A 27,723-nucleotide genomic window follows, 5' to 3' on the forward strand; every position below is an offset into this window, starting at 1 on the left:
CATAATATGTCATTTACATCCCAAAACACAGATTGGATAAAAAAAAAATACAAAAAGTGAACTTGTCTTTTAACATCGCAGGCAGGCTCAGGGCAAAGGCCAGATGGTGTTCCGAGTTATAAAATATTATGTTTCGAAATGTAAAAACTCTAGCAATGTCTGAGCTCCACCTTCGAAGCACAGCAAGTAACAGTCTGATCGGGGTGGCTGTGAAGACATTTAACTGGCACCGTTCCATGGCCTACGGTCTGGGATGTGGGAAGCTGTTCAAATGGTCTTCATTCACCTTGATTCAGCTGTAAATCCTAACTTCGATTTAGGTCAAATGTTCACTCAGCAATGCATTGGGACACTTTAAGGGACACTTTAAAAAAAAAAGTTTTTAAAAAGAGAAAATTCACCTAAATTGGCACCACAATGAAGGTCTGGTGATGGTCAGTCTAAAAGTCCCTTTTCAAACGGGTAACCTGCAATGAGCTAAACCTCTGGCTTGGGGACGTGACTGATCTGAATGTTACACCTTTCAAACTAGGCCTGGTGGCAATCCTTAAGACGGATACTAGTGCAATGTGCTTGGATCAGGAGGGGCACTGAGTTGAAAGACTCATTACATCATCCACTGTGCTGCTTTCCATCGTTGCCATTTGACACAAATTGGGCCGTTGCTCATGAGCTAACGAGAGTCACTTATCCGAAAGCCCCTTTGAGGAGGCGCCAGAGACGTTGAGTGTTGGACGGGGTCTAATCCCTCGCTAAGCTCTAACGGCACCAGGACTCCCTGTATCCTGGGTACCTATGAGGAATTAGCTATGGTTCTGCAACAGGGCCTTGAGAAGGAGTGGAGGAGAGAACGGAAACCGATATGCAACTTGGAGAGTATCTCCCCCCCCCCCCCCCCCCCCCCCAACAGTATCATCATTCTTTCCGTGAATGTTGTGGGTGGCTACTGCGGTTCAAAGCTCTCCACCTGCCAGGGAACCCCCACACGTTCTAGAGTGGAAGTGGAGAGTTGTGAGTGAGCGAGAGATAAAGAGCGATAAAGAGAGAGACAGAGGCAGTTCTGAGGTTGATCATGTGATGGAAGGGATGATTCAATACTCGCTATGACAACATGGCATTTTTATCTCAGCGGAGGCCAAGAGACACTTAAAAAAAAAAAAAAAAGGAGCTCAGTGTAATCCCACGGTGTCAATGAATCATTCACTCCTTAGGTCAACATAAACCTCCAGGAATGTATCAGTAGAACAATTTAAGTCAATAACATGGTTGATATCACTCCACTCCTTGGAGCATCTCTGAGCGATGTCTCCTTTCAAACTATGGCTTCATCCCAGCTAAAACGCTCCCAGGAAATGAACCCGCAGAGGAGAATGGAACCAAAGTTAAACAGACAACAACACATGGTAATGCTACACGGGATCAAGCTGAAAGATTTTTAAAAAAAATACATATTATACTAAAAGAACACGTTAACACAAATCCATATACTAAACGAGTCCAGCAACATAGCCAGGACCAATAGCATCACATATATGCTTCGGTCTGTTGTGAAATAACAGTGTGCATTTGTTTCCCCTCAGGACATTGGGTGAGGGATATAGCAAACCTACCATTTCTCAAACCGTAATCAAAACACATCCGTTGTGTGCAACACTACAGCGAAAAGGAAAACCTCCTTTAAACCTGCTAAATGTAATGCCAAAATGTAGATTTCCACCTAAATAGACATACGCAAAAGTAATTATCGCGAGGGCCATAAACAACGCATAGTAACGCTTATTACTCGTCACAACGTCATCTTTAGGCACCAAGTGACTTCATCCCTCCTCTGTGACCAAGAGGTCTTGTTTCAATACTACAAAATTATTTTGATATCCATCTGCGAACTTCACAACAAGATGCTGCTGCTTTGCTGCGATCGCTAGGCTCCTCCCACTTCATATGCCGTATTGTAAGCGGCGCTGCGAGGTTCACAGGCAGAGGAAATGGATCATTTGTTTGGATAGGCCAGAAAACTGTAACGTGTCAGGACAAGCGGGACAACCAGAGCGTTCACAGAGTTCACAGCAATTGATGTTGCGCCGTTCACGGAGCGCACTGTACACAAGAATGTCGGTCGGGAAATGGTGCAGAACTACTTAAAGTCCCCTAAATAGGGGAACTTACTGTTTAAAAAAGGTTTATGAATTCCTCGCCAATCAGCGACTAAAAAGTTTACATCCTTTTTCTCCCGTTTCCAAGACGCTATATATATAAAAAAAAAAAAATGTAATGCACGATTGGTTTGAACCATTCTGCTGATTATGCTTCAGTGGTCATGCAACAGTCAACATCTCAAGTGTTTACGGGAATCCAAGAGAGAATCCCAGATACCCTCCATGTTCGTGAAACAGTCACCCAGATGTCAAGGTTGTAAAAGGAAGCTGGAGGGGGAATTGGGATCTTTCAGAGGACCTCTTTCTCTCTGGCCTATGGAGGCGTATGCAGGTGACCCTTCAACAAGTACCCAACCTTCCTTCACGTGTGGCCATCTTTCCAGAACCATGGAGCCAGCTAGTCATGTTTGGTTTAATTGTGTCGTAAAAAAAAAACAGACCCTACCACCAGCTAAGAGACTGGTCATTTAAGTCATTTAAGTCTAAATATGGACTTTTATTTAAGTTAACTCAGCACTCTTCCATTTTGGCAACAAATGGGGGGGGAAAAAAAGAAAGGATTTATTTCAAAGTGGTCCTGATCTGTTTCTAGTTATGACTTGGCTGAAATGGTAACAAATGCTTCCATTATAAATAGATCATAAACGTAAATGGCTAAATATCAGCAATCCAAGTATATGCTTCTAAATTGCACTTAGAAAAAATGAGGACTGGGAAAATAAACATAACTTCTCCTTTGAGACAATTACATGTGTAATTACATGTGTACTTACGCAACTGAAAACAAAGGAATATTAAAGTTAGAAATGTGTGAGATTAAACAGGCCAATTACAGCAATTAAATGACTGTCAATAACTGTATTTTGGCATTAATGCAATTGCACGTCTTGCCTTGGACTGTACAATGCCTTCCGGGGGAAGACGGGAAAAAAATGGATTTTTTTTTTTTTTAGTTCCAACTTCCCGCAAATAAGTATGGACGTTCTACAAAAATCCCAAATGAATTGTACCTTTAGTGGTGAATGGACCAGGCTATTTCCAGTAGATCACTGAGTAGGGAGCTGCCTACAGTCCCCATGAGCCCCAACGTGGGGATAATGAACAGCCCTGTTGAAGAGCTGTGTCCAGCTGGATCGGCAGTCGCTGAGGAATGTCACCGTCAGTGTCGCTCGGTCCTCACATTAAAAGATATTCCATTCAAACCAAAGGTTTTCTTTAGATTACAAACCAGGGTTTCAAATGAAAACAATGTCTTTATTTCTTTCTATATCTGTACCCTCCGACTGCCAATAAAGACGGGGACAAAACGGGGGTGGAGTGGGACGGAGACAAAAGGGGGGTGGAGTGGGACGGAGACAAAAGGGGGGTGGAGTGGGACGGGGACAAAAGGGGGTGGAGTGGGACGGAGACAAAAGGGGGGGGGGTGGAGTGGGACGGGGACAAAAAGGGGGGTGGAGTGGGACGGGGACAAAAAGGGGGGTGGAGTGGGACGGGGACAAAAAGGGGGGTGGAGTGGGACGGAGACAAAAGGGGGGGGTGGAGTGGGACGGGGACAAAAGGGGGTGGAGTGGGACGGAGACAAAAGGGGGGTGGAGTGGGACGGAGACAAAAGGGGGTTGGAGTGGGACGGAGACAAAAGGGGGGTGGAGTGGGATGGAGACAAAAGGGGGGTGGAGTGGGACGGGGACAAAAGGGGGTGGAGTGGGACGGAGACAAAAGGGGGTGGAGTGGGACGGAGACAAAAGGGGGGGGTGGAGTGGGACGGGGACAAAAGGGGGGGGTGGAGTGGGACGGGGACAAAAAGGGGGGTGGAGTGGGACGGGGACAAAAGGGGGTGGAGTGGGACGGAGACAAAAGGGGGTGGAGTGGGACGGAGACAAAAGGGGGGGGTGGAGTGGGACGGGGACAAAAAGGGGGGTGGAGTGGGACGGGGACAAAAAGGGGGGTGGAGTGGGACGGAGACAAAAAGGGGGGTGGAGTGGGACGGGGACAAAAGGGGGTGGAGTGGGACGGAGACAAAAGGGGGGTGGAGTGGGACGGGGACAAAAAGGGGGGTGGAGTGGGACGGGGACAAAAAGGGGGGTGGAGTGGGACGGGGACAAAAAGGGGGGTGGAGTGGGACGGGGACAAAAGGGGGGGTGGAGTGGGACGGAGACAAAAGGGGGGGTGGAGTGGGACGGAGACAAAAGGGGGGGGTGGAGTGGGACGGAGACAAAAAGGGGGGTGGAGTGGGACGGGGACAAAAAGGGGGGTGGAGTGGGACGGGGACAAAAGGGGGGGTGGAGTGGGACGGAGACAAAAAGGGGGGTGGAGTGGGACGGAGACAAAAGGGGGGGTGGAGTGGGACGGAGACAAAAGGGGGGGGTGGAGTGGGACGGGGACAAAAAGGGGGGTGGAGTGGGACGGAGACAAAAGGGGGGGGTGGAGTGGGACGGAGACAAAAAGGGGGGTGGAGTGGGACGGAGACAAAAGGGGGGTGGAGTGGGACGGAGACAAAAGGGGGGGTGGAGTGGGACGGAGACAAAAGGGGGGGGTGGAGTGGGACGGAGACAAAAAGGGGGGGTGGAGTGGGACGGAGACAAAAGGGGGGTGGAGTGGGACGGGGACAAAAGGGGGGTGGAGTGGGACGGGGACAAAAGGGGGGTGGAGTGGGACGGAGACAAAAGGGGGGTGGAGTGGGACGGAGACAAAAGGGGGGTGGAGTGGGACGGAGACAAAAGGGGGGGTGGAGTGGGACGGAGACAAAAGGGGGGGTGGAGTGGGACGGAGACAAAAGGGGGGGGTGGAGTGGGACGGAGACAAAAGGGGGGGGTGGAGTGGGACGGAGACAAAAAGGGGGGTGGAGTGGGACGGGGACAAAAGGGGGGGTGGAGTGGGACGGAGACAAAAAGGGGGGTGGAGTGGGACGGAGACAAAAAGGGGGGTGGAGTGGGACGGAGACAAAGGGGGGGTGGAGTGGGACGGAGACAAAGGGGGGGTGGAGTGGGACGGGGACAAAAAGGGGGGTGGAGTGGGACGGGGACAAAAAGGGGGGTGGAGTGGGACGGGGACAAAAGGGGGGGTGGAGTGGGACGGAGACAAAAGGGGGGGATGGAGTGGGACAGAGACAAAAAGGGGGGTGGAGTGGGACGGAGACAAAAGGGGGGTGGAGTGGGACGGGGACAAAAGGGGGGTGGAGTGGGACGGGGACAAAAGGGGGGGTGGAGTGGGACGGAGACAAAAGGGGGGGGTGGAGTGGGACGGAGACAAAAAGGGGGGTGGAGTGGGACGGAGACAAAAGGGGGGGTGGAGTGGGACGGGGACAAAAGGGGGGGTGGAGTGGGACGGAGACAAAAGGGGGGGTGGAGTGGGACGGGGACAAAAGGGGGGGTGGAGTGGGACGGGGACAAAAGGGGGGGTGGAGTGGGACAGAGACAAAAGGGGGGTGGAGTGGGACAGAGACAAAAGGGGGGTGGAGTGGGACGGGGACAAAAGGGGGGTGGAGTGGGACGGGGACAAAAAGGGAGAAAAAGAAACAAGCTGGCAAACCGCCTGTGAGATCGGCTAATAGTATTTCCACCCTGCGTTTCCAGTTAGGGAGCCACGTGAGGCCGATAGTAGTTTAATGGCATAGCCGTCGCCAGTTTGAGATCATTTGAGATCTAAGCTGCAGAGGGTATGAGCCCAACAGACAGGACCAAGTGGGAGCCAATGACACACAGAAACAGAGGTGAGAGCCAGCGTAACACGGTAAGCCTTTTCGATGCAAAAGCTTTGAAGCCGGGCCATTTTGTGACGGAAAAGTGTAAAAGAAAAACATATTGTAAGACTTCGAATCTCATTAAAAAAAATTAAAAAAGGACCACAACGAAAACAAGTCTCTTGACTTCTTTGTGTATGTATCCTCGGCAGTTTGGTATATGGATCTGTTGTCTGTGGTAACATTTTATGTATTTTAATGGTCTTTCACGTCTGGTTTGAATTATGCCTTATGAAGTGAAAAGAAGAGCAGGTCACAGAATAAGTGTATTCCATTAGCAAACACCTATTAAGGTTATTATGCCTCTACCAACGATGATGAGGGTAAACCAAATGATGACTGGTTTAATTTTTTTGTCCAGTGATGCCCATGGGATTAGGGCGGTGGGAGAAGATGAGGTGAAGAGATACGTCATCAAGGGAGTAATGAGAGAAAGGTAGGCCCACTGCTCTGCTACGCGATTCATTTCACCTTAAAGGGGTTTTCTCTAGACATAGAAAAGTAAACAGATCTCATTTTCCTCTTCCTCTACAAGTTCCCGAGGAACAAGGTTAAATAGTATCAGGTTTTTATAAAAAGACAAAAACACGCAACCAAGTTCTGAAGAAAAAAAACACCAGAAATGTATGAATGAACTACCTTTTATATGGTATTCTTTTATAAAATAGATCATGTGACAAAACCACATTTCATTTGGTGAATTCAGGAAATGAGCAGGAAGAACAAAAAAAAAACTATGTAAACAAATGGGTTTTGAAGGACTCAGTTAAAAACACCATTAAGTGCAAATATTGCTATAATAAATCAACATGGTGTGTGGTCCTCGCACTACAACTCAAGAAACCATGATATAAACCTAGTAACTCTGTTATATGCCATAATATAAACCTAGACATTCCGGTCTATGATGTGAATGTATTTGTGAACCGATTATTCAACAGAGAAACATTTCTTAATGAGAAGAAGGACGCACCTGGTTGAACCTCCGTGTAAACGCCACCACGTTGGGCGCCAGCCGGTGTTTCTCCTTCCTGTTCCATCCACAGCTAGCCAGCTCCTGCAACACAACAAAACACACAATCAATGTGATGGCTAACTCAACAATGAACAATGGTGGAGCTAAAATGCCTTTAGAAAGTATTCTCACCCCCCCCAAAAAAAGTGTGTTACAAATGAGATTAGATTGAGATTTGTTGGCATTGGCCGATGTAACCGATGTGAAATGGCTAGCTAGTTAGCGGTGGTGCGCGCTAATAGTGTTTCAAATTGGTGACGTCACTCGCTCTGAGACCTTGAAGTAGTGGTTCCCTTTGCTCTGCAAGGTGGCTGTTGTCGATGTGTGCAGAGGGTCCCTGGTTCGAGCCCAGGTAGGGGCGAGGAGAGGGACGGAAGCTATACTGTTACACCGACACACAATACGCCATAATGTCAAAGTGGAAATATGTTGTTTTTTGAAAATCCATTTGAGCAAATATCTCAAAACATGCATCCCGTTTTCAATAAGGCACTAAAGTAAAACTGCAAAAAATGTGAAAAAGAAATTAGCTTTATGTCCTGATTACAAAGCGTTATGTTTGGGGCATATCCAATAACACACTGAGTACCACTCTTCATATTGTCAAGCATAGTGGTGGCTGCATCGTGTTATGGGTATGCTTGTAATCGTTAAGGACTGTTTTTTAGGATAAAAAATAAACGGAATAGGGCTAAGCACAGGCAAAATCCTAGAGGATATCCTGGTTGAGTCTGCTTTCCATCAGACACTGGAAGATGAATTTACCTTTCAGCAGGACAATAACCTAAAACATAAGGCCAAATATACACTGAAGTTGCTTACCAAGAGGACATTGAATGTTCCTTTGGTGGCCTAGTTTCAGTTTTAGCTGAAATCAGCTCGAAAATCTATGGCAAGACCTGAAAATGGCTGCCTAGCAATGATCAACAACCAACTTGACAGAGCTTGAAGAATTAAAACAATTATACTGTGCAAATATTGTACAATCCAGGTGTACAAAGCTCTTCAGGAATTACCCAGAAAAACAAAATCAGCTGTAATCACTGTCAAAGCTGATTGTAACATGTATTGACTCAAAGAGTTGAATAGTTATCTAATCAAGACATATTAGTCTTCCACGTTGACATGAGTATTTTGGGTACGTCGTTGACAAAAAAAAAAAAAGACAATTAAATACATTTTAATCCCACTTTGTAACACAACAAAATGTGGAAAAAGTCAAGGGGTGTGAATACTTTCTGAAGGCGCTGTATAAGAAACTACATAAGAATGAGAACAACGAGGGTAATTCATTTCAAGGTTCATAGAGATGTCATGCTAAATTGCACAAAATCAGTTGGAAACGTTCTGAAGAGCACAGCAAAGCCTTGTAAGGACGTGATCTTTAGTTACGGGAAGAACTGAAAAGCCACTTGTATGCACATTGACTGAATAAATGTGTTAGTTTTCACCCACAGCTTTGAATACATGATCTAGTTTCAATTCTTGTTACTCACACCAATTACTTAATTCACATGGATTATTTTCATTAACAGAAACCTATACATGCCATTTGGTGGCAGTGAAAAGATGAAGGAATTCCAAAAACTTCTGATTTTCACTTTACAAGAATGAAGATGCCCAAAACTGGAAATAATGAATTCATATCACGGACACATATGGACTGTCACATTGCATTACTTGCAATGACAAAAACAAACCATAAACAGAAGTCTTCCAAGCGCGTCTGTAACTCGATAGTTCCACCTCAATCCACTCTGGCCTTTCTTTCCACCATATATTTTAACAGATGTTCCGATATCACAGGCAAGCACGTCTGCAGGGAGACGTTAAGCCAAATGATGTTCCTCTGGAAAAATAAAGGACATAACCGTGTCCCACAAGGCTGTATAGAGGAAGTCTGGGGAGTTTTATATATATACACAGTGCCTTGCGAAAGTATTCGGCCCCCTTGAACTTTGCGACCTTTTGCCACATTTCAGGCTTCAAACATAAAGATATAAAACTGTATTTTTTTGTAAAGAATCAACAACAAGTGGGACACAATCATGAAGTGGAACGACATTTATTGGATATTTCAAACTTTTTTAACAAATCAAAAACTGAAAAATTGGGCGTGCAAAATTATTCAGCCCCCTTAAGTTAATACTTTGTAGCGCCACCTTTTGCTGTGATTACAGCTGTAAGTCGCTTGGGGTATGTCTCTATCAGTTTTGCACATCGAGAGACTGACATTTTTTCCCATTCCTCCTTGCAAAACAGCTCGAGCTCAGTGAGGTTGGATGGAGAGCATTTGTGAACAGCAGTTTTCAGTTCTTTCCACAGATTCTCGATTGGATTCAGGTCTGGACTTTGACTTGGCCATTCTAACACCTGCATATGTTTATTTTTGAACCATTCCATTGTAGATTTTGCTTTATGTTTTGGATCATTGTCTTGTTGGAAGACAAATCTCCGTCCCAGTCTCAGATCTTTTGCAGACTCCATCAGGTTTTCTTCCAGAATGGTCCTGTATTTGGCTCCATCCATCTTCCCATCAATTTTAACCATCTTCCCTGTCCCTGCTGAAGAAAAGCAGGCCCAAACCATGATGCTGCCACCACCATGTTTGACAGTGGGGATGGTGTGTTCAGCTGTGTTGCTTTTACGCCAATCATAACGTTTTGCATTGTTGCCAAAAAGTTCAATTTTGGTTTCATCTGACCAGAGCACCTTCTTCCACATGTTTAGTGTGTCTCCCAGGTGGCTTGTGGCAAACTTTAAACAACACTTTTTATGGATATCTTTAAGAAATGGCTTTCTTCTTGCCACTCTTCCATAAAGGCCAGATTTGTGCAATATACGACTGATTGTTGTCCTATGGACAGAGTCTCCCACCTCAGCTGTAGATCTCTGCAGTTCATCCAGAGTGATCATGGGCCTCTTGGCTGCATCTTTGATCAGTCTTCTCCTTGTATGAGCTGAAAGTTTAGAGGGACGGCCAGGTCTTGGTAGATTTGCAGTGGTCTGATACTCCTTCCATTTCAATATTATCGCTTGCACAGTGCTCCTTGGGATGTTTAAAGCTTGGGAAATCTTTTTGTATCCAAATCCGGCTTTAAACTTCTTCACAACAGTATCTCGGACCTGCCTGGTGTGTTCCTTGTTCTTCATGATGCTCTCTGCGCTTTTAACGGACCTCTGAGACTATCACAGTGCAGGTGCATTTATACGGAGACTTGATTACACACAGGTGGATTGTATTTATCATCATTAGTCATTTAGGTCAACATTGGATCATTCAGAGATCCTCACTGAACTTCTGGAGAGAGTTTGCTGCACTGAAAGTAAAGGGGCTGAATAATTTTGCACGCCCAATTTTTCAGTTTTTGATTTGTTAAAAAAGTTTGAAATATCCAATAAATGTCGTTCCACTTCATGATTGTGTCCCACTTGTTGTTGATTCTTCACAAAAAAATACAGTTTTATATCTTTATGTTTGAAGCCTGAAATGTGGCAAAAGGTCGCAAAGTTCAAGGGGGCCGAATACTTTCGCAAGGCACTGTATATATATATTTTTTTTTATCACATTTTCCCCTTGGTTTGCGATGAGAAACCATTGAGCCAAGATCCTCTAAGAATTCAACCAATTAAGAAGAGGCAACTGTTAAATAAACCCACTTATATACACTGGGGCCCGAGAGCCTCTCCAGGTTGGGGTTAGCAACAGCTCAATACACCAGGGCCTGAGGGCCTCTCCAGGTTGGTGTTAGCAACAGCTCAAAACACTAGGGCCTGAGGGCCTGTCCAGGTTGGTGTTAGCAACAGCTCAATACACTAGGGCCTGAGGGCCTCTCCAGGTTGGTGTTAGCAACAGCTCAATAAACCAGGGCCTGAGGGCCTCTCCAGGTTGGTGTTAGCAACAGCTCATAAACAGCATCTGGAGCTCACAGCTAATTACAGAAAACAGGAGGGAGGATCACCAAGGTTATGGTCTTCAGGACATTCAAAGTGCTGCTTTATTTCACATTTTTACACCATTTTCCTCAATTTCTCTCGTCTCATCGCTGCAACTCCCCATCCGACTCGGGAGGCGAAGGTCGAATCATGCGTCCTTTAAAACATGACCGCCAAACCGCGCTTCTTAACACCTGCCAGCTTAACCCGGAAGCCAGCCGCACCAATGTGTCAGAGGAAAAACAGTTCAACTGACAACAGGAATCAGCCTGCAGGCGCCTGGCCCACCACAAGGAGTCGCTAAAGCGCAGTGAGCCAAGTAAAGCCCCCTCAGCCAAACCCTCCCCTAACTCAGACGATGGCTGGGTCAATTGTGCGGCATTTAAGGAACTCCCAATCATGACCGGTTGTGATACTGCCCGGGATTGTGATACTTAACAGGAGGCCTCACGCTCCCCCTTCAACAGGAGGCCTCACGCTCCCCACTAAACAGGAGGCCTCTCCCGCAAACTCCCCTTTATCTCTACTCCAGACAATACCCAGGTATAGGAATTTTCTACACTTGTTTTATTATCAAGGTAGAGTATATACAGTGTCTAGGAAGTAGAAAAAGATTTCAAACTATGGTATGGGAAGTAGGGGGTGCTAATAAAATGAGCAACAGGGAGAGCAGCAATTTATGATCAGATTATTTAAATTAGAACAGTGGCCATAAATTCACACTGTCAAACGGTTTCTTAAATTACATTGGACCTTTACAAGAGATAGTCAAAATGTACACACAATCCCAGCTAGCAGCTGCAGTAAAAAAAAGGCTAAACATTTAATCACACATTCTCTCATCTGCTTTTTCAAAAACAGACAGCTGAGACAAAAGCTTCTGTACAAAGTAATTCTTCACACACAAAAAAAGGTGTTCGCAAAAAAAAACTAGATTCCGGTTCCAGAGTATGATGCAGGCTTTCACACAGACACACTACCTCATCCCACCCCCTCCCATCACCACCCATGTATTTGGTGGGAATCTCCCACCTCCTTCATTAATCTCATTCCAAGTCCTGGAACACTCAGAAAGCTCCCATGTTGGGAGGAGACGACACGATTTAACAGTGAACTCCTTTCCTTTATGGGAAATTCCACTCGCTGACTTTTGATGTCTGATCTCGCAGGTAAAAATAAATAATCATATTTATATTGACTTTCCACCTCCATCTATTCGTCTGACTTTATAGGACATGCCGTACAGGGAACAGATTTATAAGTTACAACTCTTTCCCCCCTGAATCAGCAGGTTTTCTTAACTCTTGTCGGACCGTTGCCATGTGGGTAAAGTGATAGGCCGGAGACGTCTCACCTCAAAACTTAACACATTGGCTGAGTTGTGCTCTTACCACATTGGCTGAGTTGTGCTCTTACCACATTGGCTGAGTTGTGCTCTTACCACATTGGCTGAGTTGTGCTCTTACCACATTGGCTGAGTTGTGCTCTTACCCCATTGGCTGAGTTGTGCTCTTACCACATTGGCTGAGTTGTGCTCTTAAAAAAACTATTTTCCTTGTAGAAAGAAAGAAAGCAACAAAGGGTAGGAAGTGGCCATGACAGAAAATAACCACTTCTGCATTTAAGCCACGTTTACTGTACTGTATACAGGAAGTAGATGGTGGATTCTCTTTCACAGAGTGCTCTTACTGCGAGGGGGTTGGACAACGTGTGGAGCCATTGTAAATGCATGCACAATGTGTTCTATATGTGAAGACTTACATTCTGCCTTTCTATAGCTCAGATCCGTTGTTCATCAACAAAAGAACAAGACTCCCTATGGCATCTTTGCCCTTAACTTTGGACAACTCAGATTCAAGACCTGGCAAACCCATGTCAAGCTGAGAAAGCGTTTCCAGTATTCACCGTGACGTACGAGAAGGGGAAAAAACAACCCATCAATACTCCCTTTTCCGTCCACAACATTCAGTAAATAGTCTCCACAGCCAGTTGCTGTAGTGGTCAGAGGGTTGGCAGGTGGTTGGCTGTATGACCAGGGCCCAAGACCACCTTCCCGGTGCAAGGGGACCACTGACATATACCAACCCACTCTGTACAAATAGAGTCCTTCCCCCGCACCATCACTTGGTACTGCTGAAGGCCAGTCAACATGACAACAACAAAAAAGTAAAGTCTACAAAAAGGAACACATTTTTCACACCCTGAGTACATCATTGTTTGCAGGGGAGTAGGAACTAATAGAATAGTTTAGACCTACGGTGACAAAGATGGACGAAAACGAAGCACAATAAAAACGTGGATATTTTCACCATAACAATGTGGAAGATTCCTAAAGTCTAAATTAAGTCATCTAGCAAATTGCTATACATTAAAAACAAACAACCACTTGGATATTCAGCACCTAAACAATGACAGGGTGTGAATAGTCAGCGAAGCGGTCAGAGCACTTCTATTCTAGTTTAATCGAATATATTTCTGCTGTGAAGAGATGTATTTAGTTAGTTAGTTTTCCATTGCTTTGTTGCTACTTGAGTATCTTCTACACGGCTCAATAAACAAGGGATTGCGGCTGTGCATGCAAAAATGGCACGATTCTCATACAGACCTTGAATTGAAATATCTTGATCTACTACAAGAAATCAATGTTTTGTTCCACAGGTCTGGAGAAAAAAAAGGAAGAAAACTAGGACAGTCAGTCAATGTTGACAAGGTTAAACTCTCTTTAGTGGTACTTTATAACCCCTAGGACTCAAAATGATCTTCAGTCTCTCAAATCACTGTTGCCATGACAGCATTAGTTTAACAGATGTTGCCTTGCCTTGTGAATTTGCTCAAAACCTCCAAAGTTCTGAGCTGACTTCCAGAAGGGTGATGCCCTAAGCAGCTGCGAAGAGAGGCTGGTAATGTGTTCACTTTTAAATGGGCACCAGTTAATATTTATACATCTTGAAATAATTTTTGCATTTAGGCATCAAGTTAGATTCATCTAAAATAAACAGATTACTGCATGAGCAGTCGAGAGCAGTTTTCGAAAAACTGAAAATCCTAGGTGACGTAAACTTCTCACTTTCCATCTCTATAAACGAAGGAAGTACCAACGGAGTCAGTAGGTTACGAAGACTTCTCACTTTACATCTGTATAAACGAAGGAAGTACCAACGGAGTCAGTAGGTTAAGAAGTAATTGGAGAGGGACCACTGGAGGGAGTGAGTGAGTGAGTGAGTGAGTGAGTGAGTGAGTGAGAGTCTGAAAAGGAGTGACTAGTACATTATGTTGCATGACGCGTTCACGTTCATAGAATGTATATTTAATTTCCTATTGTTAACAGGTACAATAGGTTTGTTCCTCCTGAGGAAAGATGGGAGCGAGGAAACAGTTGAATTGCAACATCCCTGCGGTCACTAATAAACCAGTGAGTGTGACATGTACAGTATCTGACAAGAGCTTACGTCAACGCTTCACAAACTATCGCCAGACATTGAAATATGACGCAATTTCAGGGCTATTGAGTTTTACTGTGCACCGTGCCAGTATATTGCACAGCAGTGATTTATGGTGTTGTTTCACAGCATCTAGACACACTATCTGTTTATTATTTATTCTATTGGGTAATGTGCAATGTCATCCAAGCGATATTTGTGTATAAAAATCATCTGTCAGAGTCTTTAAAAAGTGTTGCTAAATACAACACACGACGAGCGGTACTCGCCCATTCGTCTACAAGGGAGAGGAAGAAGATACAACTCAGAATTCAGATCCATGAAGGAGAATTCTCTACTACCTGTTGATACAGTTTCATACAGTATACCAGAAAAATGTATACGCCACTCGGGCTGCACAGCGGCCACGCCACTCGGGCTGCACAGCGGCCACGTCACTCGGGCTGCACAGCGGCCACGCCACTCGGGCTGCACAGCGGCCACGCCACTCGGGCTGGCACAGCGGCCACGCCACTCGGGCTGGCACAGCGGCCACGCCACTCGGGCTGGCACAGCGGCCACGCCACTCGGGCTGGCACAGCGGCCACGCCACTCGGGCTGGCACAGCGGCCACGCCACTCGGGCTGGCACAGCGGCCACGTCACTCGGGCTGGCACAGCGGCCACGTCACTCGGGCTGGCACAGCGGCCACGTCACTCGGGCTGCACAGCGGCCACGTCACTCGGGCTGCACAGCGGCCACGTCACTCGGGCTGCACAGCGGCCACGTCACTCATTGGATTCACCATTCGACAGAGTTGCGGTCAATTCCATTTCAGGAAGTAAACCAAAATTCCAATTCCAGGATTGTGGAGTAATACCTACATGGTTCAAGCAGACCACTATATTCCCTTGTGCCCAAGAACGCCAACGTAACCCAGTCTCAATGACTAATCGTCCCGTAGCACTCACATCTTGGAAAGGCTAGTCATGTCTCACATCAACACCATCATCCCAGACACTCTGGACCCACTCCAATTCCCATTACAACACAACAGATCCACAGGTGACGCAATCTCTACTGCACTCATCACTGCCCAGTACCACCTGGAGGAACAGTTATGTGAGAATGCTGTTCAATGACTACAGCTCAGCATTCAACATCATAGTGCCCTCCAAGCTCAATCAGTGAGCGAAGGACCCTGGGACTAAATGACCTCCCTCTGCAACTGGATCCTGGTCTTCCTGACGGTCCGCCCCAAGTGGGTAGAGAAACCAACAAAACATACACCACACTGGCCCATCAGAGATGCGTGCTTAGTCCCCTCCTGTACTCCCTGTTCACCTCATGACTGTGTGGCTGCGCACGACTCCAACACCATCATTAGGTTGACACGACGGTGGTTGTCCTGATCACCGACGACAATGAGACAGCCTATAGGGAGGTCAGTGACCTGGCAGTGTGGTGCCAGAACAACAACCTCTCCATCAACATCAGCAAGACAAAGAGCTGATCGTGGACTACAGGAGATGAAGGGCCGAGCACATTGACAGGGCGTGAACATTGACCCGTGAAGCGTGTAGAAAGCGTCAAGTTCCTCGGTATCCACATGACTAAGGAATTATCATGGTCCCTACAGACACACACCAACTTGTGAACAAGGCAAGACAACACCTCTTCCCCCTCAGGAGGCTGAAAAGATTTGGCATGGGCTTTCAGATCCTCAAAATGTTATACAGCTGCACCATTGAGATCTTCACTGGCCGCATCACCACCTGGTATGGCAATGGCTTGGCATCCGACAACAAGGTGCTACACAGGGTAGTGCGTACGGCCCAGTATGTCACTGGGGCCAAACTCGCTGCCATGCAGGACCTCTATACCAGGAGGTGTCAGAGGAAAGCCTTTTTAAAAAATTGTCAAAGACTCCAACCAACCAAGTCACAGACTGTTCTCTTTGCTACCCCATGGCAAGCGGTACCGATGCACCAAGTCTGGAACCAACAGGACCCTGAACAGCTTCTACCCTCAAGCCATACGACTGATAAATAGTTAGTTAAATAGTTAACCAATAGCTACCTCCATTGACCCTTTTTTGCAACTCTTTTGACTCATCACATACACTGTCGTTACTGTTAAATTATCTATCCTGTTGCCTAGTCACTTTATTCCTACCTACAGTATATGTACATATCTACATCCCTGAACAAAAAAACAACAAAACAAAACATTTAGTATTTTATTTGGATCCCCATTAGCTGTTGCTGAAGCAGCAGACATACCTATTCCAATCCATTACCCCCATAGGAAAACATGACAGCAGGCTGCAATGGTTTACAGCAACTCATTATTTGAACATGGGCATAATTTTACAGCTTAAATTATGTTTTTAGGTCCGAAGGTGTATGAACAGTCCCTCGGGCTGAGGCAGTTTTTATAAGGTGACTACAATTATAACATATTTTTTTTTAAACAACCATTAGAAGGGCAGTTGTCAGCGAGTGGATTTCATTTTCACTCAAGTAAAGACTTTGTCAACATGTATTAAGTTCATATAATCTTATTGGAGTTCAAATCTGTGTTTAAGCTAGGCTACTTAGTCCATTTATTTATTTTCAGCTAGAGAAACCCAGGGGTGTCTGGCACCTATTATGGTGTTAGAATAGTCAGGCTTGTTAGAGTTTAGGCTGCTGGGAAATTTATACACTTTAATTACCAGATTTTTCCAGTGTTAAATATCATCCTTCTTAATTGGGCGGCAAACTGTTGAGATTCTTTGGAGCAGAATACATTTTAAAAGGTCCCTTGCCACGTTTCTCCCAAACAATTCGTTCTATTTGGAAGAAAAAACAAACACCTCAGGGCTGTGTTGAGGTGGGATTTAGAGTCTTGTTCACAAGGCCAACATCCATCAGGGAGGTTAGTCTTAACTGGGCGTTTAAATCATTCCCGTAATTGCCTTTGACCCGCTCTCGTTTGTACACGATCTACAGATATCAACTGACCCTGACATGTCATTTTGTTCCTCCCCAAACAGCGTAGAAACGTAATCTGTGAAAATGTTGCCAGGTAGGCTGTTAAAACATTGCCAGGCCACTATATTTTGTCGTCTACACCAAGGAATCTCTACTTTCTTTCCAAATAACTGACGTTATAAAAGTAGACAGTTGTCAAGGGGCTGGGGAAAATATAATCATGTCTTGTTGATATGCAGAGTCACACTCTGCATTGACCTCTGCCCAATTTATTATTATTATTTTTTTAAATATAGTTTTAGACACTTCAGAAATGGAGTGAGGCGGTTATTTCTTCTAAACAGCTAAATGGCAAGTACAGAGCAGCTGTACCCATCCTACTGCGATCCCTGTCAAGTACTGAGCAGCTGTACCCATCCTACTGCGATCCCTGTCAAGTACTGAGCAGCTGTACCCATCCTACTGCGATCCCTGTCAAGTACTGAGCAGCTGTACCCATCCTACTGCAATCCCTGTCAAGTACTGAGCAGCTGTACCCATCCTACTGCGATCCCTGTCAAGTACTGAGCAGCTGTACCCATCCTACTGCGATCCCTGTCAAGTACTGAGCAGCTGTTCATATCCTACTGCGATCCCTGTCAAGTACTGAGCAGCTGTTCATATCCTACTGCGATCCCTGTCAAGTACTGAGCAGCTGTTCATATCCTACTGCGATCCCTGTCAAGTACTGAGCAGCTGTACCCATCCTACTGCGATCCCTGTCAAGTACTGAGCAGCTGTTCATATCCTACTGCGATCCCTGTCAAGTACTGAGCAGCTAGCTGTACATATCCTACTGCGATCCCTGTCAAGTACTGAGCAGCTGTACATATCCTACTGCGATCCCTGTCAAGTACTGAGCAGCTGTTCATATCCTACTGCGATCCCTGTCAAGTACTGAGCAGCTGTTCATATCCTAGTGCGATCCCTGTCAAGTACTGAGCAGCTGTTCATATCCTACTGCGATCCCTGTCAAGTACTGAGCAGCTAGCTGTACATATCCTACTGCGATCCCTGTCAAGTACTGAGCAGCTAGCTGTACATATCCTACTGCGATCCCTGTCAAGTACTGAGCAGCTAGCTGTACATATCCTACTGCGTTCCCTGTCAAGTACTGAGCAGCTGTACATATCCTACTGCGATCCCTGTCAAGTACTGAGCAGCTGTTCATATCCTACTGCGATCCCTGTCAAATACTGAGCAGCTGTTCATATCCTACAGCGATCCCTGTCAAGTACTGAGCAGCTGTACATATCCTACTGCGATCCCTGTCAAGTACTGAGCAGCTGTTCATATCCTACTGCGATCCCTGTCAAGTACTGAGCAGCTGTTCATATCCTACTACGATCCCTGTCAAGTACTGAGCAGCTGTACATATCCTACTGCGATCCCTGTCAAGTACTGAGCAGCTAGCTGTACATATCCTACTGCGATCCCTGTCAAGTACTGAGCAGCTAGCTGTACATATCCTACTGCGATCCCTGTCAAGTACTGAGCAGCTGTACATATCCTACTGCGATCCCTGTCAAGTACTGAGCAGCTAGCTGTACATATCCTACTGCGATCCCCTGTCAAGTGGAATCCACGCTACACGTGACACTGAAATGGATAACATTTCAATCAGGGGCCCTTAAACACAGACTGTAAACTAGCTTCATTTTAATCTCAGGAGGACTGAAGTGGTAAACAATCAGTTGTCACTATTTTGAAGGTCCCTTTTGTCGATGTTTCTATGCTCACCTGCCCACGGACTGCAGATGTACAGTGAATTAGGTTGCACCTCTACGTATGCTTTTTTGTTGCTGTACATTGTCCACGTCCAAATAAAACAAACGCAGTATTAATTTCACCATTACGATGGTTTTAATATGTTTGTCTCTGAATGTTTACGTATTGGCAAAGAGCAGGTGTTTGAATCTCACTGGACGAGTTGTCAGCAATTCTAGCATCTTGAGCATAACCAAGACACTGGCTCCAATTAAAAGGCCCGCCTTGACTCATGAGAACAGCATAAACCTCTGCTACTCCTGAAGGCTCAGAGGAGAAGAGTTGGATGGGAACAAAGCATTTGATTAGTGAAACTAGGCTCGTTTTTTTTTTCCCGCATTGGTGACTGTTACTCATTAACGATACCCAGTGCCGTCATGCACTTTACACTTCAGACGCTTGGAACCTCGGCGCGTTCCAGCGTCTTCTCACGTAGACTGAGCCTTTTCTGGATTCTCACAGACGTACGAAGGGAACTTGTTGCGCAAGGTCAGGCTTGAGGAGTTCTCTCAGATCTGCCCTGGCAAAACGGGACACAAATCATGTATGGAAAATGTACCGCTTTCCAAATGAGTGGTTTTATTTTTCTCCCCGCCCCCAATCTAACTACTGACTGCATACATTTGATCTTCATTGCCACTCTCCTCCCTTCTGAAGGGTAATAGTTTGATTGCCCAGTGCCTTGGACTTTATTTTCTATCACGCAGACATAAAATAACTTTCTGCAACACGGAATACAGTGCATCATCGGGGGGGGGGGGTCCGAGGTTGTCTGTCATGCAGTGATACACAGTGAATCCCCTAATATGACTTTCATCAAGTACAAGAAATGTAATAATATGATGCTTCTCATCAACATGACATGGAACCTTCAGTTTGACCGGGGATGGGGATGGGATGGGGGGGGGGGGGGGGGGGGGGGGGGGTCGCAGTAGCTCGTGGGTCTACGTACTCCCATCCATACCCCACCCATGCAGTCAGAGCCGGCGTCAGCCTTTTTTTTAGGGGCCCTAAGAAAATACAAGATGGCTAGGTAGTGCAGCATCCAGCATTATGTATTAATGACATGGAAACAGAACACCTGTAAAACTGGTCTGGATCAGACGACATTGTCATTTACAACAGCTGAACCTTCGTTCCACTCAAATCATGCATATCATTGTGGACGAACACACACACACACACACACAGGTCTTTAAAAATCAAGGTATGCTTTGATCTTTTTGCACATCCACTCTAATAACACGTTGTTAGGAAACAGGGTTTTTCTCTTACCTCTGGATGTATTGCTTTGAATACTGGAGCATCCATCAATGTGATTTGACCCTAAAATAACAAGAAGAAGAAGAACGCTATTCAAACCTCCCAAATATACAGAAGAGTAATGCATGTCTAGGTAGGAGTAAATGGCTGTGGATTACTTTGAAGGACATCCACAGAGGAAAATAATGCATTATAATTCCTAATTGGTGCAGTTAAAGAGCTGCCGTACATCACAAGGCCTAAACGGTGCTCTCGGGCCAGAAGAGTCTCCGGTTTCACATTCAACAGAATATTCAATTAATAACAAGTATTTCGCTACACTCGCATTAACATCTGCTAACCATGTGTATGTGACAAATAAAATTGGATTTGATTTGATTTAAATTAAACAATACAGTGATATAACATCTCCGTCGAGGCATGTCTTCTGGGTATCTTTGGCTGTACTCACAGCAAACTCCTCGGGCGTCACCTTCAGCACGTCAAACACAACGGCATCGTAACTCTTGGAGAAGTCCAAGCCCGGCCCATCCAGAGAGTCCGAGCTGCTGCTTCCCTGAGTTCACAAAAGAAAAACATAGATTGGTACGTGTTGTGAGGGGGATATGCAGAAGAAGCAAGACAAAACTAAACAATTTAAATTAACCCAACAGACAAAAATATTTTCTTGTGCGTTCATTTTAAAAAGATTGACCAATTGGAGGTGGGCCGAAAGCAAAAAATACATGAATTTAACAGATACAGAGACGTGATGAATCAGATACACAACGATCAATATTAGATAAAGAAATAAGCTTCAGAGACAAAGTAAGAGTAAATGCAGAGCAACAAACAATCCCAACAGTCACGCCATCTGTACATGGACATTTACAAGACACTATAGAAGTGTTGATTGGGAAACACTTCCTGGACACACCTACACATTCAAAAGGTTTCTCATTATTTTGACAATTTTCTACATTGTAGAATAATAGTGAAGACAGTCAAACTACGAAATAACACATATGGAATCATGTAGTAACCAAAAAAAAAAGGTGTAAAAATCCAAATTTATTTTAGATTCTTCAAAGAAGCCCCCCTTTGCCTTGACAGCTTTGCACACTCTTGGCATTCTCTCAACCAGCTTCACCTGGAATGCTTTTCCAACAGTCTTGAAGGAGTTCCTACATATGCTGAGCACTTGTTGCATGCTTATCCTTCACTCTGCAGTTCAACTCATCGCAAACCATCTCAGTTGGGTTGACGGTCAGGTGATTGTGAAGGCCAGGTCATCTGCTGCAGCACTCCATCACTCTTCTTGGTCAAATAGCCCTTACACAGCCTGGAGTGTAAACAAATGATAGTCCCACGAAGCGCAAACCAGATGGGATGGTGTATCGCTGCAGAATGCTGTGGTAGCCATGCTGGTTAACCTCTTGAGTGTAGGGGGCAGCATTTAGATGTTTGGATGAAATATGTACCAAAATGAAACTGCCTATTTCTCAGGCCCAGAATCTAGAATATGCATAAAATTGTCAGATTAGGATAGAAAACACTCTAAAGTTTCCAAAACTGTCAAAATATTGTCTGAGTATAACAGAACTGATATTGCAGGCGAAAACCTGAGGAAAATCCAACTAGGAAGTGCTGTTTTCCTGAAAGCTCTGTTCCATTGCATGCCTTCCCTCCATTTAAAGGGATGTCAACCATATTCCTTTTCCTATGGCTTCCACATGGTGTGAACAGTCTTTAGACATAGTTTCAGGCTTTTATTCTGAAAAATGAGCGAGAAAGATCACATTGCGTCATTGGAAGGCTGGGTGCCAGCAGCGTTTTGAAATGCGCCAACAGAGTGGAGTAGACATTTTCTCTTTCTCTCCTATTGAAGAAGCTACAGTCCGGTTGAAATATTATCGATTATATATTGTAAAAACAACCTGAGGATTGATTATAAAAAACATTTGACATGTTTCTACGAACTTTACGGATACTATTTGGAATTTTTGTCGTGACCGCTCGAGCGGATTTCTGAACATAACGCGCCAACCAACTGGAGGTATTTTGGATATAAAAATAATCTTTATGGAACAAAAGGAACATTTATTGTGTAACTGGGAGTCTCGTGAGTGCAAACATTCAAAGATCAAAGGTAAGTGATTGCTTTTCTGACCAATCTACTTTGCTGCTAGCTGTTTGTAATGTTTTGTCTGCTGAGAGAGATGTCCTTACATAAACGCTTGGATAGCTTTCGCCAAAAAGCTTTTTTTGAAATCTGACACGCCAGGTGGATTAACAACAAGCTAAGCTGTGTTTTGCTATCTTGCACTTGTGATTTCATGAAAATTAAATATTCTTAGTAATTTAATTTGAATTTGGCACTCTGCAAATCAGCGGATGTTGACGAAAATTATCCCGCTAAAGGGATGGGTGCGCCAAGAAGTTAACTGACTTGCCTAGTTAATTGAATTCTAAATAAATCAGACAGTGTCACCAGCAAAACACCCCCACACCATCACACCTCCTCCTCCATGCTTCACAGTGGGGACCACACATGCAGAAATCATCCGTTCACCTACTCTGCGTCTCACAAAGACACAGTTGGAACCAAAAATCTCAAATTTGGACTCATCAGACCAAAAGGACAGATTTCCACAGGTCTAATGTCCATTGCTCGTGTTTCTTGGCCAAAGCAAGTCTCTTCTTCTTGTTGGTTTCCTTTAGTAGTGGTTTCTTTGCAGCAATTCCACCATGAAAGCCTGATTCTGTCTTCTGTATAACCACCCCTACCTTGTCACAACAACTTATTGGCTCAAACACATTTAGTAAGGAAATTACACAAATACATTTTAACAACGCACACCTGTTAATTGAAATGCATTCCAGGTGACTACCTCATGAAGCTGGTTGAGAGAATTCCAAGAGTGTGCAAAGCTGTCATCAAGGCAAAGGGTGGCTACTTCGAACAATCTCAAATATAAAATATATTTTGATTTGTTTAACACTTTTTTGGGTACTACATGATTCCATATGTGTTATTTCATAGTGTTGATGTCTTCACTATTCTTCAATGTTGAAAATAGTATTAAAAAAAAGAAGGAAAAACACATTGAATGAGTAGATGTGTCCAAACTTTTGACTGGTACTGTAGTTCAAGGAGGCTTTGTCTCCATGGTGATATGCTTCAGACAGTGTCAACTGCGTTTATTTTCAGCAAACTTATCACGTGTAAATATTTGTATGAACATAACAAGGTTCATCAACAGACAAACTGAACAAGTTCCACAGACATGTGACTAACAGAAATTGAATAATGTGTCTCTGAACAAAGGGGGGGTTCAAAATCAAAAGTGACAGTCAGTATCTGGTGTGGCCACCAGGTGCATTAAGTACTGCAGTGCATCTCCTCCTCATGGACTGCACTAGATTTGCCAGTACTTGCTGTGAGATGTTACCCCACTCCTCCACCATGGCACCTGCAAATTCCCGGACATTTCTGTTGGTAATGGCCCTAGCCCTCACCCTCCGATCCAACAGATCCCAGACGTGCTCAATGGGATTGAGATCCGGGTTCTTTGCTGGCCATGGCACAGCACTGACATTCCTGTTTTGCAGGAACTCAGGCACAGAACGAGCAGTATGGCTGATGGCATTGTCATGCTGGAACGTCATATCAGGATGAGTCTGCAGGAAGGGTACCACATGAGGGAGGAGGATGTCTTCCCTGTAACGCACAGCATTGAGATTGCCTGCAATGACAACAAGCTCAGTCCAATGATGCTGTGACACACTGCCCCAGACCATGATGGACCCTCCACCTCGATCCCGCTCCAGAGTACAGGCCTCGGTGTAACGCTCATTCCATCGACAATAAAGGTGAATCCGATCATCACCCCAAGTGAGACACAACCGCGACTCGTCAGAGAAGAGCACTTTCTGCCAGTCCTGTCTGGTCCAGCGACGGTGGGTTTGTGCCCATAGGCGACGTTGTTGCCGGTGAGGTCTGGTGAGGACCTGCCTTTACAAGCCCTTAGTCCAGCCTCTCTCAGCCTATTGCAGACAGTCTGAGCACTGATGGAGGGATTATGCATTCCTGGTGTAACTCTGGCAGTTGTTGCTATCCTGTACCTGTCCCGCAGGTGTGATGTTCGGATGTACCGATCCTGTGCAGGTGTTGTTACACGTGGTCTGCCACTGCGAGGATGATCAGCTGTCCGTCCTGTCTCCCTGTAGCGCTGTCTTAGGCGTCTCACAGTACAGACATTGCGATTTATTTCCCTGGCCACATCTGCAGTCCTCATGCCTCCTTGCAACATGCCTAAGGCACGATCACGCAGATGAGCACAGACCCTGGGCATCTTTCTTTTAGTGTTTTTCCAGAGTCAGTAGAAAGGCCTCTTTCTTTTTTTTTGTGCTGAGTTTACCTTTCCATTCAGTGTGTTCAGATCAGTACTTAAGATAGGCTCGATGTCACTCCTATCAAATTTTGGCTGAAGTAGAATCAGTCCTTGTTCTTACCACTGAGGAGGCGGAGTTAATGCTGGCGCCATCCGAGAGACCGTTCCTACGGTACATGCTCACGACAACGTGCAGCGGGGGGATGGGGGGGCGACCAGGGCCCTTAGCTGGACAGCACACATGACCTCTCATCCATATCTGGAACAAAAAACAAAAATGGAAGAAGGTTCAAGGTTTCATTTTGAATAGCAACAAGACACAATGGGTCTGCAATGGAGCAACAGTCTACAAATAATAGGCTACAGTTTCCAAAATGGTTTTGTGATGGAAAAATGGGGAAACAAAACCAATTAGCAACACCACCTTAATGTTCTCTACTTGGCCCGAAACAAAAAGAAGGCTAACAAGAGGAACCACCGCATTGGAAATAGACCTTACAGTCTTGTAGCAAAATATCCCACAACTGCAAAGCAAACAATGTGAACATTCAGGTCAAGACTGAACAGGGTAATTCCACAGTAACACTTCGACACGGATTTCCAAGTTTTTTTTATTTAATTTTTTTTACTTTTAAAACCGTTTTTTTCCTTCACAATTTTGTGATATCCACCTGGTAGTAGTGAGTCGAATTATGGATATGAAAGTAATTTTCCTCGTGTTTCACAAGTTCGGACACCACAGCACAGTAGGGTAGAGTAAAGTTCAGTACAGTGCAGTAGAGCACAGTATAATATATCTTTGTATTGTACTGCTCTACTAACTGTACGATTCAAACCTGGGAAACATACGTCTATAATAGGGTTTAGATTTGGTCCAGTCCGGTCCGTCTGTGGGTGAGGATGCTGGATACAGCACGACAGGGTAGGTGTCAGTAAGAGCTGGGAGAGGTGACATTAACTGAAGAGTGGGAGGGAGGGGTTGTCCACTCTTGGTTTGACCATCAGACAACAGAAAGACAAATAAAAGAGCTATGAGCTGAACATAACAGTCAGTGGAAGGGAGGACAGTAACAGGAGACACTATGAGCTGAACATAACAGTCAGTGGAAGGGAGGACAGTAACAGGAGACACTATGAGCTGAACATGACAGTCAGTAGAAGGGAGGACAGTAACAGGAGACACTATGAGCTGAACATAACAGTCAGTGGAAGAGAGGACAGTAACAGGAGACACTATGAGCTGAACATAACAGTCAGTGGAAGGGAGGACAGTAACAGGAGACACTATGAGCTGAACATAACAGGAGACACTATGAGCTGAACATAACAGTCAGTGGAAGGGAGGACAGTAACAGGAGACACTATGAGCTGAACATAACAGAATGTCAGTGGAAGGGAGGACAGTAACAGGAGACACTATGAGCTGAACATAACAGGAGACACTATGAGCTGAACATAACAGCCAGTGGAAGAGAGGACAGTAACAGGAGACACTATGAGCTGAACATAACAGAATGTCAGTGGAAGGGAGGACAGTAACAGGAGACACTATGAGCTGAACATAACAGGAGACACTATGAGCTGAACATAACAGTCAGTAGAAGAGAGGACAGTAACAGGAGACACTATGAGCTGAACATAACAGTCAGTGGAAGAGAGGACAGTAACAGGAGACACTATGAGCTGAACATAACAGAATGTCAGTGGAAGAGAGGACAGTAACAGGAGACACTATGAGCTGAACATAACAGTCAGTGGAAGGGAGGACAGTAGCAGGAGACACTATGAGCTGAACATAACAGTCAGTGGAAGAGAGGACAGTAACAGGAGACACTATGAGCTGAACATAACAGTCAGTGGAAGAGAGGACAGTAACAGGAGACACTATGAGCTGAACATAACAGTCAGTGGAAGGGAGGACAGTAACAGGAGACACTATGAGCTGAACATAACAGGAGACACTATGAGCTGAACATAACAGAATGTCAGTGGAAGGGAGGACAGTAACAGGAGACACTATGAGCTGAACATGACAGTCAGTAGAAGGGAGGACAGTAAGAGGAGACACTATGAGCTGAACATAACAGTCAGTGGAAGGGAGGACAGTATTAGGAGACGACACTATGGTTTGTAACTTAATTCAGTTGCATTAAAATTCAGTTGCATTTTTTTCCTTCTAAAGTTTGAACCACTTAATAATTAATATACAAAATGCATATCAGTATAAAAAAAAATACCCCTAGAACTAATTTGGTAGGTCCATTACTTACTGTGAACTTTCATAATGCAACCCTCCTTACGAGGCAGAGAAATGTGAAACTATCTTAAAGATGTGTCGGTTTTTGAAAACAAGGAACACAAGGGAATATTTCTTTAAAAACTTACAGAAGGTAAACAATTTCTCCAAAAACTAAATATAAGTGTTGATGTTAGTTGGCAGGGGCCTTTACGTCAAAATGTTAGTTCATCCATTCCTGAAGCCTGTTAAGAATTTCTGGTAGACTTTTTTCCAAGACCACCTTATGCATCTGTTCATGTAGGTTGAAAAATGTATCCATGCTTACACCCCCCCCCCCCCCCCCCCCCCCCCCCCCCAAAAATACTTTGCTTTCGTTTGACACCCAATTTAACATGCTCCTATGAATGTCTCATGTTGGTGCTCATTGGTGCTTTTCAATGGTATAGCTTAATGACATAAAGAAAGAGGCAGGAAATTGCAGGTGCAGTCAGGGTGAGGAAAACTTGAACATTGTTATCTTAATTTGCAATTAAATCATAGAGAGATTAAATCAGAGATTAAATCAGAGAGATTAAATCAGAGATTAAATCAGAGAGAGATTAAATCAGCGAGATTAAATCAGAGAGAGATTAAATCAGCGAGATTAAATCAGTGCGAGATTAAATCAGAGAGAGATTAAAATAGAGATTAAATCAGAGATTAAATCATGGAGAGATTAAAATCAGAGTGATTCAATCTTAGAGAGATTAAATCAGAGAGATTGAATCAGTGATTAAATCATAGAGCGATTAAATCAGAGAGA

The 27,723-nt window shown here is 44.8% G+C and overlaps 1 protein-coding gene across 2 annotated transcripts in view; it reads right to left on the reverse strand.

Moving 5' to 3' along the window:
* The window catches only part of LOC110523130 (ras-specific guanine nucleotide-releasing factor RalGPS1), a 306,441-nt gene that overhangs the window by 214,722 nt on the left and 63,996 nt on the right, over nucleotides 1-27,723 (reverse strand). For both annotated transcript variants that reach the window (XM_036976684.2, XM_036976683.2), the window contains exons 2-5: nucleotides 24,804-24,941; nucleotides 20,761-20,865; nucleotides 20,322-20,372; nucleotides 6,869-6,952 (exon numbers count right to left, since the gene is read on the reverse strand). In XM_036976684.2, the coding sequence (XP_036832579.1) occupies nucleotides 6,869-6,952; nucleotides 20,322-20,372; nucleotides 20,761-20,865; nucleotides 24,804-24,935 (372 nt within the window). In that variant the 5' untranslated portion in view covers nucleotides 24,936-24,941. The remainder of the gene's footprint in view (nucleotides 1-6,868; nucleotides 6,953-20,321; nucleotides 20,373-20,760; nucleotides 20,866-24,803; nucleotides 24,942-27,723) is intronic.

The sequence above is a fragment of the Oncorhynchus mykiss genome, chromosome 5, assembly GCF_057628025.1.
Source record: "Oncorhynchus mykiss isolate SJ-2025 chromosome 5, ASM5762802v1, whole genome shotgun sequence".
In the NCBI taxonomy this organism is placed as follows: domain Eukaryota; kingdom Metazoa; phylum Chordata; class Actinopteri; order Salmoniformes; family Salmonidae; genus Oncorhynchus; species Oncorhynchus mykiss.